This window comes from Pseudochaenichthys georgianus, chromosome 7 (genome assembly GCF_902827115.2).
Source record: "Pseudochaenichthys georgianus chromosome 7, fPseGeo1.2, whole genome shotgun sequence".
In the NCBI taxonomy this organism is placed as follows: Eukaryota; Metazoa; Chordata; class Actinopteri; order Perciformes; family Channichthyidae; genus Pseudochaenichthys; species Pseudochaenichthys georgianus.
The window spans coordinates 34,199,304-34,214,126 of NC_047509.1; the positions used below are offsets into that span (position 1 = coordinate 34,199,304).

General features: G+C 38.4%; 1 protein-coding gene across 2 annotated transcripts in view; it reads left to right on the forward strand.

The window, feature by feature from the left end:
- Positions 1-9,743, forward strand: part of plxna1a (plexin A1a) — a 320,685-nt gene extending 310,942 nt beyond the window's left edge. For both annotated transcript variants that reach the window (XM_034086873.1, XM_034086874.1), the window contains exon 33: positions 4,817-9,743. In XM_034086873.1, the coding sequence (XP_033942764.1) occupies positions 4,817-4,912 (96 nt within the window). In that variant the 3' untranslated portion in view covers positions 4,913-9,743. The remainder of the gene's footprint in view (positions 1-4,816) is intronic.
- Positions 9,744-14,823: the final 5,080 nt, after the last annotated feature.

The window sequence follows — 14,823 nt, forward strand, 5'->3', positions numbered from 1 at the left end:
CGAATTTGATCATAGCTGTCTTGTTAAACAAACAAAACAAAAGAAATGTTCTTGTTTTAGTTTTCTTAGCTGGACACATTTACTTCCTGAAGTTTCCGCCGGGCGCTCCCAGTGTTAATAAGCATCTAACATCTAAGACTAGACAATGTCGAGAAGGTGAAGGTGTAATGACAGAGTAACTGTGATTGCATCAACATGCAATATTGTTGACAAATAAAGACTGAAATGTAGTTTGAATAATAAAAACTTTATCAAAATGTCTCTTTTTTTGTTGACAAAAACATCTTGGTTGTATAGTATTAAAGTATACCCAGATTCATTCAAATAAAACAGGATGCCCTTAACTACATTTGATTACAAATAACTGAAAAGGACATTTGACATAAGAATAATTAACAAAACTAATTTGCTATCTATCACTAGTTTATTTACAACGTCACATCATCGACAAGAGAAGACATATAAGTACACACATATATAAAGGTGACCAAGCCTTTGTTTTGACGGCAAATTATAAAAAAACATTGATAATCAAAGAGGTGATCGACAGACCACTGTTTCAAAAACAGATGTGCTCTGGTCGGATTACTCTGATATTCTCTGTCTAAACATAACCAATTCCTCTCCCCATGCGTGCATCTAGCCCAGGGGTCGGCAGCCTGTTTGACCAAAAGAGCCATTTTGCCCCCTTTTCCACCAATTGTTTTTGTCTGGAGCCGCAACACATATTTGATAGCCAGTGATGTACCTGAACGCGTTCAATGAACGATCGTTCATGAACGCGTTCATATTTTGGGCGAACGTGAACTGAACGTACTGTATTTCCGCTAGATGAACGTAATTGAGAACGCGTTCATTCTCAGCGCTGTATAACGGCGTTCAAAAGTGCGTTCATTCTCAGCACTGTATTATAACGGCGTTCAAAAGTGTGCCAGATTTCATATGCCTTTCAGCCGAAAACCCAGTTAAAACACACCGTAAACAGGCTTCAAAATAATGCGGAAAACCACCCAATCTGGCAACAGCAAGCTGCCTGTGACGCGTACGCGCCTGTCACCCCTGGCTATCGCACTAAAATATAAATATACTAAATATATCAGACTCCTCACAACAAACAATGTGGAACCGCGGAACCGGCGAGCATTGAATGAATGAATGAATGAATTAGTATGGACGAAGCCGAGAGCAGCTGCAGCAGCACTCGCTCAGAGTGAGACTCTATGGCAGGGGTGGGGAACCTCCGGCCTCCGTCCGTATACAGCCCGCGAGACAATTTGGTACGGCCCTCGAGGTAATTTATAAACACACGCAAAAAATAAAAAAATGAAAGAAATCTAGACCGCAAAAAAATTAAACAAGCGAGTGCCTGTTTTTCCTGGCCAAGGTCAGGGTCCTTGAACACAACACGAGCCTAACGTGTCATCACGTGGTATATGTCTTGACTGACAGGGGTGCAGTTCTGACGGAGAGCACCAGAACGCCACTCCAGCACTTCAGAAATTGCAGTACCGATAAGTCCATACACATGCCGCAGTTTCTGCGTGTCTGTGTCTTTAGTTGAAAGCCCAGTGGCGATCTGCTCATCTGTCATACAGTCAATAACTGTGTTGTTATCATTAGCATCTGGTAAGCTAGCTATGCTAACGAATATAAGAAGCTTTGTCTACAACCAGTGAGGTAAAGGCACATCTTTATATGATCATTTTTAAAGTTATAAAAAAAATAAGAGAATAAAGTAAACAGGTATAAAATACTATATGACAGTTATTAATAAAGAAGAATACAGTTTGAAAGGGGAGTGATTTGTCAAATATCCATACATTAAAAGAAAATCTGCTTACAGTTGTGTTTGGGTGTTGAGAGATGTGTCCATAGATCTCCTAATGTTGCTCTCAAAGTGCAACAAATCTTCCCAGGGGAGCATGCCCCCCGGACCCCTCTAGAGGAGGTTAGGTCCCCCCCACTTAAACCATGTTCACATGGATAGGAAACTAAATACATTTGCACACATCTTGTGTCCATATCTTTCTGTGTTGGTGGTCACGCCACACCCTGCACGTGCATGCATACGCGAGTCATGGTGAGATATCTGGATTAGGAGGTTGCTTTTTCTTTGCACAGAATGAAATGAATGGGCTGTGATTTTAGTTTTTTTAAGCAGAGGTCAATAACTTGTACGGCCCTCTGAGGATATTGTAAACATTGCAATGGCCCATTAACATCGTACAGGAGACAAATAATAGCTCGCAGCAACGTATTGAAAAAAGAACTATAAACTATAAATTAGTTCATTTTTGAAACCATGAACTTTAGTTCAACATTTTGAATTATGAACTATGAACTGAACTAGTTCATTTTAAAATATGTGAACTGTGAACTGAACTAGTTCATGTAGAAAGTGAACTTTCCCAACACTGTTGATAGCTTGATAGCTTATAAAGTTGTATATATTGTTACATCATAGACAAAAACTACAGTTGTTTTGCATTTATTATTTATTACATTATAGAAAACTGTTTACCTCTAATAATAAACAAAGAACTCTTATAAAGATAATACAAAAATACACGCCTACTTTAAAATAAATCAACACAGCACTTGGCCTGCAAGACAAGGCGCTAGTGCGGGACCGTAGCAGGATATAACCGTTTTTTTTTTTTCATGTGTCACAGTATCACCTCAAAATACAAGATAAAAATAGTCCTGCAAATATTTTTATTTTACTTCCTTCTTATTTTTGTCTAAGCTCAAGGGAGCCAGAGTAGAGGGCTTAAAGAGCCGCATGCGGCACCGGGTTAACGACCCCTGATCTAACAAATCTTGCATTTACTAGAAGGAGAAAATAATCCAAAAAGTGTGTATTCTCGGTGCTTTGGGTCTTCAGAACAACCTTTTTTAGGACTAATGGAGCGCTTGGTCCAATGGGACTGAGTGTTGGGGTTATGAAGTAATGGGCTATCGCAACAATGGGCACAATGATCATTATTGCATTTTGCATGCATTTTTTACAAGTATTTAACGAACAAGATGTAACATGTTAATTACTTGGTTATTATCCTTCCTCCTTTCCATCGCTTTAAATTCTGAAACCGTAATTCACCGCGTTTAACATCCCACCCTCGACTTCTACCCTCTTCCTGTTCCCTATAGGCAAATCTATTCCCACATGAACCTTTGCTCTCCTCAACTTTATCGTGCTTTTATTTAGCGAAAGATAGGTTCCCTCAGCCACTACCCCTCCTTCCTCCTGCCCATCCCTCAATAGCAACAGTATAACAGTTGTTATGCTGGCTGCTTGCAGCTGGCTCCATTCAAACCAACTGCTCCCCTTCATTAAAGCCTATTATCCAAATGTAGGCAGCTGCACGGTCTCCATCGCCTCTACCACATGCCCTGACCACACACACACACACACACACACACACACACACACACACACACACACACACACACACACACACACACACACACACACACACACACACACACACACACACACACACACACACACACACACACACACACACACACACACACACAGGCATAAATATATACAAGCATGCCTAATAACTAACATACACACATTTATCAGAATGTCGCACACATAAGTACAGTATTTCTTTCAAACACTGCAACAGCTTCTCCCGCCATTGTTGATGTCATACTTAATAAGATGCCAAAACATTCCTGTACACACTCCCATTAATATGCCATTATAGAAATCCCGCTGGCCCTCACACCTGCCCCCCCTCCCCCGCCAACCTTGTCCATGTTGTCAGCATCAGTTTGAAATGCAATCACTTACAGAGAAACTGAAATAAGCAGCAGAGCGCAGAAAAGCTGGTGCATCTAAGCAACAACACATTTGGGGTTCAGAAGCTCCATGCTATAGGATTGAAATAAGGGATAAAATAAATATCTCTCCCACAAAATAATCATTTGTATAAAAAATACTCACCGTGTGCTTTGACGGCGAAAGAACAATCCAAAGACTGAGAAAGGTCCTAGATGAATTCAAGTCTGCCGCTTTAACCACTGAAAAATATACTCAACGATCAGTTCACTAATTCTCACAGACTTAGCTGCACTCGCATGATACACGATTGGCTCTTTTCTCAACGCACGGTTGGGAGCATAGTCGTGCGATGAAAACATCCTGTTAGTTTCATTTGTACCGTTACCTCACCTGCTAGCTAGCACCGCTACTTACAGCTGTCTGATTGATTGCATGTCGAAAGGTCGGTGGTGAACAAGGTCAATGTTGACATAAATTGAACTTTGAGCGGTGCCCTCAGGAAGAATTCCGAGCAGTACACAGCTACGAGGATAGCGCGTCTGCCAAGTTGGCAGCACCGCTCTTTTCAAAAAACACAACGACAACGTCAGTGCATAGCCATTTTCTGCATATCATGTGAATGCAGCTTTAGGCATAAATAGTACTGGTGGAATAAAGGGTGAGACGGAGGGGGTCGTGATAAAATAAAGCAAGTTCCACTACTTGTGCAGTTTAATCGGTCCAATGCTAACTGAAGCTAACATGCTAAAAACGTTGTGTGTGCAGCTGGTTCCCTTGTTGTCTCATAGGGTTTCTAGTTAGCATACAACTTATAATTCTGCACAAGTTGTGTGTACGTTTGTATATAGATGTCTTCTTAGTTGTTGTACTTTTTTTTCTGAAGTAATTAAATTAACTGGTGAAATTATAAAGTAAATAAGTAACTCATGAAATGAAGTAATTGATGTTTAAATAATATACCTTATAGTATTTCTTTATTGTGTCATGATTTAATGAAATGTAATCCATATTTGTGTCCAGATCCTGTCGGAGTTACAAAAGGACGAGCAGTCGCGCAGACAGCGGCTACGCGGCAAGCTGGAACAGGTCATTGACACCATGGCGCTGGCTAGCTGAGGACCGGCCAATAGCATGCCTCGGCTAGGGGAGAACTGGCCAACCAACACGCCTTCCCTGACAACCTTGTGACATTTTTTTAACCTCTACATTTGAAGTCTGTCGTCATCACGCTCACAAACAACGGCAGCAGGAAAAGACTGCAGGGACGCCAGCAGCAGCACACTGGAGAGACAGCAGAGTTTGGAACTAAGGGTTGGCTTTTATTTTTTTCTCTGAGCCCCGAACAACCAAATCAAGCGCACCCACAGTGGATATGGACCTCAGCTCAGGAGAGCGCTTATTTTCATCATGGCCCCCATCACATTTAGAGTCCTACGGGTGCAGCAGTTTGATTGGCCCCAATCAGGACCGGAACAGGCAGATTGGTGACCAGAAACTCAACGAGCTGGATATAAAACTAAAAAGCTATGGGAAAGCCAGTAGCTCTCCACAGCTTAAAGCTACGGTTCAAAATGAGAACCAATCAACATCCAGGATATATAAAGCTGCCGCGACTGCAGAGCAACCAGAAGGAATTACTTTGCAGGGAAACTTCCTCCAGTACGGACTCTCCAACCCTCTATCCACAGGAAATCCACTGAAGTCTAACAAAGAACATTTTCAGTTTCATAACTCTGCATTTGACCCCCCCCCCCCACTGCCTATTCTCCCCAGTGCTGTGCCACTTGTGTTACTGCTGAATTTGCACAACAAAGCTAAATCAAAAGAGAGAGGAGGATATATGAATATATATATATAGATATATAAATACAAAACATTTTGTTGAAGAAAAAATGTTTTCCATTTTAATGTACAAAAGATTGAGAAGAAGATTTGATATTTCCAAGAAAAAACATTATGAAAAGAAGAGGAAAAGTCGTCCTGTGCCATGTTTTACTTTGAATGTCGTTTAGTGCAAAGAGACTTCTTTTTCGTTAGATGAAATGTGCTATGATGAAAAATGTTGTCATGCTTTGTGACTGACGGTGAGAGTTTAAAAATAGGTAAATGGCAAAAATATATATATTACAGACAGTTTCTATATTTCATGAGGTCCTGGGACCTTTGTGTGCTACGTTCTTGGCTCTTAAGGTAGTAAAAATACAATTGGTGTACGTGAGGCGTGAGCTGACCGCCCTTCAGTGCTTTGTGCTTGTTTTAGAGAAACCAAATACACCAAGGCCTGGTTTAGCTGATTGAAATAACAGTAACGTCATTTTGTGGAAGCAAGGAACAACGTTAGAGGCACCAGGTGGTCATATGAACAGTTGAATCCAGCTTCTTCATCGTGTCGGCTTCTCTTGTTTGAAAATGTGTGCACACCGAAAACGAAAGTCTGCAGAAGAAGGTGAACCAGTATTGTCTCATATCTGACTTGTTTTCTGGTAAAAACGGTAAAGCTCAAGGTTCCACTTTTGAAATGTGAATGTGGTTTTAAAAAAATTAATTTTTTTAAGTGTGTTTGTACCAGTTGATGGCCTTTCTTTCTTTTCCCTTTTCATCGTTTCATAAGGATAAAAAAAGCAGCGTTTCTTTCCAATGGGTCCACATTTCCTTGCAGTGCTTCAAAAAACATTCATAAACAAGAGATAGGAATAACCAGATTACGACTCCTGTACTTATCCCTGAATGTTTGGTTTAAAAAAACAAATAGCAAAAAAAGTGACAAATGTAGGATCAAATGCAGCACAACACGATTTTCAAGGAAACTGTTACAGGTGCCTCAAAATCATTTTCCTTTCCTTCCTCTTCTCAGTGCTTCCCTCTGATTGTGTTCCCCCATGTGAGACAGTGGAAAGTCTTTAATCAGCTGATACCAGACTCCTCTGTTTCAGTCCAGATCAGATAGAAAAGAGCTCTGCAGGTGCATCAGGAACCTTGCTGGAAAATGCCAGTTGTTTCTGACATAGAAATTGTGACTGCAGTGAATCAAAAGAAAACTCCCAGCTTTTAGCACTTGATAAATCGGTTTTCACTAAAGACTTGCTCACTTCCTGTTTTGTCATTTCCCAATGCTCTCGCATCCAACTAACATATATTGGATTATTTGCTAATTTCAAGATAGTAAATAAATATAATGTTCTCTGATGGTACATGCACATACTCAAGGAATAATTGTAAACTTAAAAAGCCAAACAGTTGTTTAAAAGTAGTTGATAAGTTATATTCAAAATAATACATATTTTGTTTGTTCAAGTGACATTAACCGCAGAAGTAGCTAGCAGTTCTTTAGCCAATTTTAAAATCTCCTTCTTTGTTTTTTCCTTTTTTTGTCGGGGTGTACTCACCAGAGTACTTACAGTACCAGACCTGTCCCGAACCTCACACATTGCTGCTGTCAAATGCAAACTCGAGTTTAAAAGTCAATCATTTCCCTATAGATTTAAAATGATTATACAACCCTTTAAAAATCCAGATCTTTAGGTATTAGCCTCTAGTTCTCATCAACGTGCTGTGTTTTGATCTGACAGCAAATATGTGTCTGGACTGAAAGAAATGTACTGTATGTGCTCCAATACTTGAACTACTGATCGACACAGGGTAAAACAACATACAGACCAAAGCTTTATCCATTCAAATCAGGAGAACATCTCCATGACAAGAGATTATTTTTGATCCACCTGCTATTCAGTTCTTCCGCTAATTGATTTTATCACTCAGCTAGTCATTCACTCTTTGACGTTATTAAGTGTCTTTATGCTTGATGAATGGTGAAATTGAGGTTACTTCCATGTACAACTCATTAACTGTTCAATTTGTATGAATGACGTGGACCTCTGTTTCGATGTTTCACTGCATATCACTGGCTTAATTTTTCTTTTGATGGAGATTTGTGACAATGATTTTAGTGATGTGCAAACAGTAATGAGGCTTAGTTAGTGAAGTAATGTGAAAAAAAGTTCAGTAAGGCACGATAGGAGGCCCATTTGTCCTCTGGTGCCTTTGTTTCTTAGTTTTGCTTCTTTTTTTTCTGCTTCAACACTTGTTGGGGTAAAAGATAAAAAGACTTAGGCATGGCAGAGGAAGCGCTTTGAAGGCCATGGTACTGCTTCATTTTAAATTCCGTTGCATCTGTGGCGTTCGACTTCTACACAGAAAGAGACAGTGGTGGAGGAAAAGGCTCTCTCGATGATTGGCGAACACAGAACTGTTCACTGTGCCTTGTCTGGCTCTTCCCATACTGAAAAACATGTATTATTTAAGAGTGTTACATACTAGTGCAATATTTTTGTGAAATGTGCTCATTTACTTTCTTTCCGAGACTGAGATGAGAACTAATCCAATGTCAGGACAAGATTAGCCTAGATTAGTGCGCAAAACTAAAGAGCTAACCTGGCTTTGTCCATATATTCAAAAATATGCAATGTTAAATGCTGGCTAAGCGAACCCATTTATTTACCCTTTAGCATACATGATGTCAAATGTTATGTATAAAGTGACATGAAACTATTTTGCGCACAGTGACTAGTCGATTATTAGTTATTATTAATAATTAATTATTATAACAAAATGTGTGTCACTTTACTTGAAACCCTCCCTGCTTTATCCCTTATGCAAGGCTAACTACAACCTGACATTCACTTAACAGGGCTTAACATGCAGAGAAAAGATAGATTGAGGGCTAGCATTATCCGGGCGCCGTAATAATAGCAGCCCACTGCTCCTAACACTAGGATGGGTCAAATGCAGAGAAACCGTTTCGTTAGATAGTACCTGTACTACGTAATGACAATAGGTTGAATCTAATCTAATTATCATCTTACTCTTGAAGAAAAAGTGGACAAGAAAGATGTAAGTAGAGTTCAGACCTCCATGGCCAAGGGTATATTTAAGTGCTGGGAAGTCTATCTTTTGACAGAAAACAAAACATGGATGGTTAAAAGAAAATGTGTTGTATATTAATGCTCAGAGCAACAACACTTATTTCTTACCAAGTAGAGAGGATTAATACCAAGAGTCATAACTGTCCGTTAACTGTATGGCTAGAGCCAGGATGTAGTTAGCTAGCTTAGCATAACGACTGGAAACAGTGAAAAAGAGCTAGTTTATTTATGTTGGAAGGTTAAGAAAAGTGTACCACGTGCACTGCTTAGCTATAGCTTGTAGACACACTTTAGCTGGTTTTTTTACTTTAAGAAAGACCTGGCCTTGTTTTGTTTTTTTCCCTGCATCTAGTTGTACTGCAAAGCGAAGCTAATCTTAGCGTAGCTATAACTTGCAATTTAGCATACAGATATGACAGTCGTTTTACTATCTTACTCTCAGCAAGAAAGTTAGTAGGAGTGTTTTTTAAAAACGTTAAACTTTTCTTTAGATTAAAAATTAATAATACATCAGGGAACAATCAAAAATGTTTGGTATATTCCGAAAGCCATGTCTAAATATATTCTGACGTGTGTGAGAAATGTACTTGTTTTTCAGTATGTGCTGCCAACATGGTGCCTCCTCAGACCCATATAAACACTCCAACGCACAACTTTAATACTCAATGTGCCATTTATGATCCTCCACAACAGCAACATTCAGTTTCTCATCCCTCCAGTTCTCTCCGGCTGCCTCACCTGCTGAGTTCACTTTAATTTAAGTACATTTCAGAGAAGAAGCATAGGACAGGGAAAAAAAATCACCCACAAATTAAAGAAGAGAGTTAGAAAAAAAAAAAATACCTTAAAGAGTTTTAATACTTTATGAATTCTGATACCTTTTTAAGAGTTTCAGATTTGAAGCTGCTGTGACAGGTTTTGGCTGTTTCACGCCTGTGTACATATCCTGCTCTTTCCTATTTTGCAGATTTATTACTTGTAAATAGACACGCATCAAGGAGAGATTAAACATGTTTTTTGCTAAATCTGTCTCGTCTGATGTTTTTATTCCCATTTCCCATCCCTATATATACCCTGTGGATTTGAAAGTTGTAGCAAGTTTCAGGTAAATCTAAGTGCATGTCACCACAAGAGAACTTTAGAACGATCAAAAGCAGCCCATGTGAGGCTTAAATATCATTGTACTTTATTCATTCCTGTAAAACTGCTTCTGTTTGATTTCCCTTCTTCTAACCAGTGAAGTGTATGTGGACATTGACAAAGAAAAGAAAGAAAAAGATAATAAAACCCTACTTTTCAGACTGAACTGTCATAAATGTCTTCACGAAGCGAGACAGGTAGACGCAAAGCTCAGTCTCAAGAGTACAATCACTCATCCGTATCCACTGAATTCCTGATCCATGTCAAAAGACTGAAATTGTCCCAGTGAGTGCTAGACCAGCGAATCCTTAAATCAGTCAGGTATGAGTGCTACGTAGCAGTAATGAAGGCAGTTTGATAGAAAATGTGCTTCAGACTGAACCTGTTCCATTTTGTGATGTATTTCGAAAAGTTTAGGAAAATACAGCAAGATGGAAGAGTTGATAACAAAATAAATAAAAGATGTTGGTATATTACCCTGTAGTCTACTTTTGTGGACTGTCTAAAATCAGATTTAATTGCAACGTCAATTCCATAATGCAATTTTCATAGTTACACGCATTGACTTATTTGTCACGTAACATCACAACGTTATTTTAACCAAAACCCTTATCTTTTCCAAGAAAGAAATGTGATGCCTTAATCTAACCAAGTAGGCTATACAAAAATAAATCTTCGCATGACACAAGACATGTATACGTGTTGCTGGGTTTTGCTAAGAGTAGGAGTACGCCTGAAATTCAGTCGTCATATCTTTGAAAAATATATTACATTTTAAATGAAGATACATTTCCGCCCAGATGCAAAAAATATTGTTTAGTGATTAACAATCTGTTGTGAGTTCAGACCATCCTCAGTTATTGTGATTTATATTAAAGAGGCCCTATTGTACTTTTTGGGGGGTTTCCCAGTTTGGGTAGTGTGCCATATACAGTAGGTTTCTTGGCATGTAGCCTATATGGTCAGCAAAGGCTAAAATCCTAAAGTTCCCTCCAAAGGAACTTTTATCCCACAAAAACGAGGTGTTGCAGCACAGGCAGTATAAGAAAAATAAAGCACTTGTTTGAACATTAAAGCATTTAAACAGTAGAGGCACAAAATATAAATATGGACCTGTAAATTAGCATAACACAACATTTTATTTTTCCTTCCAAGAGTAAATGATATCAAAGTAGATCAAGTCCCGATATCTCCCCGCGTAACTCAGCCTGTCCATCGCAAGTTAGAAAATGTAACATTTAAATGTGTCAAACCCTCCCCTCGGGAACAAGGCGATTTGACAGGCAACCCATCAGTCAAATTAAAAAGTTCATTACAAAAACATAAAGAGGAAAGATTCAGACCTCCTGAGAGGATGTGTCCTGGATATCACAGACACCGCGTCTATGTTCTGAAGGGGATTGACCTCCCTTTATCCTCCTAAATGCCATTTTTGTTCTCCCTGTTGGGCCATTTCAGACTAACTCTTATTGCAGCCCCTGCATGGTGACTTTGCATTTGAAATGTTTCTCTTATCTCTTTGTTTCCTTCTTCTCTTTCCTATCTCGGAGCTTTTTCCCTCTCTATACTATACTGTGCAACCTGATCTCACCAGAATGCGTGACTCCACCACGACTTCTTAACACCACAATGCGTGGTGGAGTCACGAACTTTGTTACATTTACGTGTCGGCACCACGCAAACAACCCCAATGTAAAGTGAATGAGGCTCCTTTGTCGTGGCGCACACACGCATTTCTACAACGTCCCGCAGTGAGCTTTTATTCTATAAAACGTTTTTAAAATCTACTTTATAGCTTGTAGTAACTCACGGGAGGCTTCTTTTATTTTATTTTTATTCATAATTATTTTTATTTTTCGTCAGAATGTAAAAATTACATTAGTTACGAATTTGTGTTCTCAAAAAACAGTGCATTGTGTGTAATGCAACTGTGATTTTTATTAAATTAGTTAGTTTTTAAGGAAGGCCAGAGCTTCAGCTGTGTCAAATAGATTGTTCCCTTTAGTTAACGTTATTTAAAAAGATATTACGAGCGTCCATTCCCATTGGATAACGGAGAATTTTACACCCGGAAGTACGTTTTCTCCTTACTGTCGATTGATTTTACAGTGATATCTGAACTACTTATCGACTAAAAAACACCAAATTGTCCTTGTTAATTACACAACATTGATTGGTTTGAATTGTGTGCAATGCTTTTGTATTTTCCCCCTTCGATTCGGAGAAACAAATATTTGTTCGGAGTTTTTGGATGGCAGAAGACACTACACTACCCAGAATCCTCAGCTATCGTTTGGGACTACACCATGTGCTTAGCTTGACAAACCCCGTGATCAGTCCTCAAGCTCTTTGATTGGTTGACCTCCAACTGCATTCCATATGAAAAAAAAAAGGTTTCGTAAAAGAGAAAATCATACTTTATTCAGCAGTGCTTGCTTTACTCTTTGAAAGTCATCACATGAATGCATTGTAATAAATGGTTTGGCTGCATTAAATATTACACATCTGTCGTAGTTCTTCATTTATCTCCAGAGATCGGGCATCAGAATAGACCGGAAACTATTCTTTTACAGTTCTGTTTTAATTTCACAATAAAGTTAGTAGTGATATTTTGTTTTGATATTATTGTTTTTTATTAACTACTAGACCGCTGGGTCATGTTAAGACCATCTTTTCTGTGTTGCTATGGGTTTTTTCCATCGCTTTTGTGTTACAAATATCAAAACAATAACAAAATAATATTCGTCGTAAACTAAACCGGAAACAGCAGTATATTTTATTTTGTTAACACTGTAAACTTGACAGCTTTTTAACCCAAACCACCTACTGGTTAAAGCACGTTATTGCACGTTTAGAGTAATTGCAATGGAGGAAGATTGTGTTGCTTTTTAACGACTGTTTAAAATGCCTTTTTCTTAATGTCTTTCATTTTTGTAAAGCACTTTTGAATATGTTATATTTTATGAAAACATTTAAATATTAAGAGTACATAGTGGGAAAGTAGAAGGTCAATGATATAAATATAGAATAGAAAATATCAAGAAGATACTCAAATGATATCTAGAATAAAACAGTGTAGTGCCTGATAGGAGGATGTGCTAACTAATAAGGCTTTATTTAAACATTAAAGAATACTTTAGGTTAAGGTCTTCTTTTAAATAGGAAAAAAGCGTTGGGGGTATATCTACAGATAAATATTAAGCCTGACAAAGTCTAAATTGCATGGTTTGTTTTGGAACTTGACAATCAACTTTCCTGCAATGTTAACTATGTTGAAGCACTTATTTTAACTGATATTATACACATTAATTATAATCTTATGTATGTAGATAGTATAAGAAACGTGCAGAATACGACAGTGTAATGGTGGAGGTACACACATATTGATAGATGTCTTGTAATGCACTGTTGAGGAACCTGTGACCCAAGTTTTTCATTCATTGCATAACTACACTATTGTGTATATGATATGTCAATAAACCTTAGAAAATCTTGAAATCTTGAAAGGGATGTGCAAAATAGCAATTATATACAGTCTTTAATTAACTATTAGAGAATAACGAGTAATGAATATGCTTTAAACGGATCTGCAGATAAATATGTAGTCTTCTCAAGCATTAATCCAAATCTGTAAAGTAACTAAAATAAATGTAGTGGAGTAAAAATACCAGGTTAACCTTAAAGAAAGCCCTCAGGATTATAAAATACCCCCATCACTCCAGCCACAAACTGTTCTGTCTGCTGCCGTCTGGTAGGCGGCACCGCAGCATCCGGACTAAAACCACCAGACACAGAGACAGCTTCATCCCACAGGCTATACGATTATTAAACACCTGAACTTAGAAACAACATCCATAACATTCATCTGGCTGCTACTTAGAAATTCTTTATCTAATATATCATATTCCAATCACTTGTATATAGACTCTTATTGCACTATTTCACTATTTTTTCTGTGTATCTGTTTTATTGCGTAGCACTGTTGGAGGAGCCTGTGACCTAATGGGGGAGGAGGGGGGGGTAGGACACGTTCGATTCCTGTTTTGAATAATGTGCCGTCGATGGGTTTCATTCCATTTCAAAGTCCTTTTTGACGCTCTGTGTAAACTTCGTGCATCCAATCACAGAGGTTGAGGACTGATCACGGGGTTTGTCAAGCTAAGCACATGGTGTAGTCCCAAACGATAGCTGAGGATTCTGGGTAGTGTAGTGTCTTCGGCCATCCTAAAACTCAGAAAAAACATTTGTTTCTCCGAATCGAAGGGGGAAAATACAAAAGTATTGTACACAATTCAAACCAATCAATGTTGTGTAACTAACAAGGATAATCTGGTGTTTTTTAGTCGATGAGTAGTGCAGATATCACTGTAAAATCAATCGACAGTAAGGAGAATACTTACTTCCGGGTGTACAATTCTCCATTATCCAATGGACGCTCGTAATACAATACAGGGGACATGATCATTATCTTTTAAATAACGTTAACTAAAGGGAAAAATCTATTTGACACAGCTGAAGCTCTGGCCTTCCTTAAAAACTAACTAATTTAATAAAAATCACAGTTGTATTACACACAATGCAGTTTTTTGAGAACAACAATTCGTAACTAATGTAATTTTTACATTCTGACGAAAAATAAAAATAATTATGAATACAAATAAAATAAAAGAAGCCTCCCGTGAGTTACTACAAGCTATAAAGTAGATTTAAAAAACGTTGTATAGAATAAAAGCTCACTGCGGGACGTTGTAGAAATGCGTGTGTGCACCACGACAAAGGAGCCTCATTCACTTTACATAGGGGTTGTTTGCGTGGTGCCGACACGTAAATGTAACAAAGTTCGTGACTCCACCACGCATTGTTGTGTTAAGGAGTCTGGTGGAGTCACGCATTCTGGTGAGATCAGGTTGATACTGTGCTACTTCAGAGAAACATTGAGTAAGTTTCCGTTTGAGTTTCTCCCCC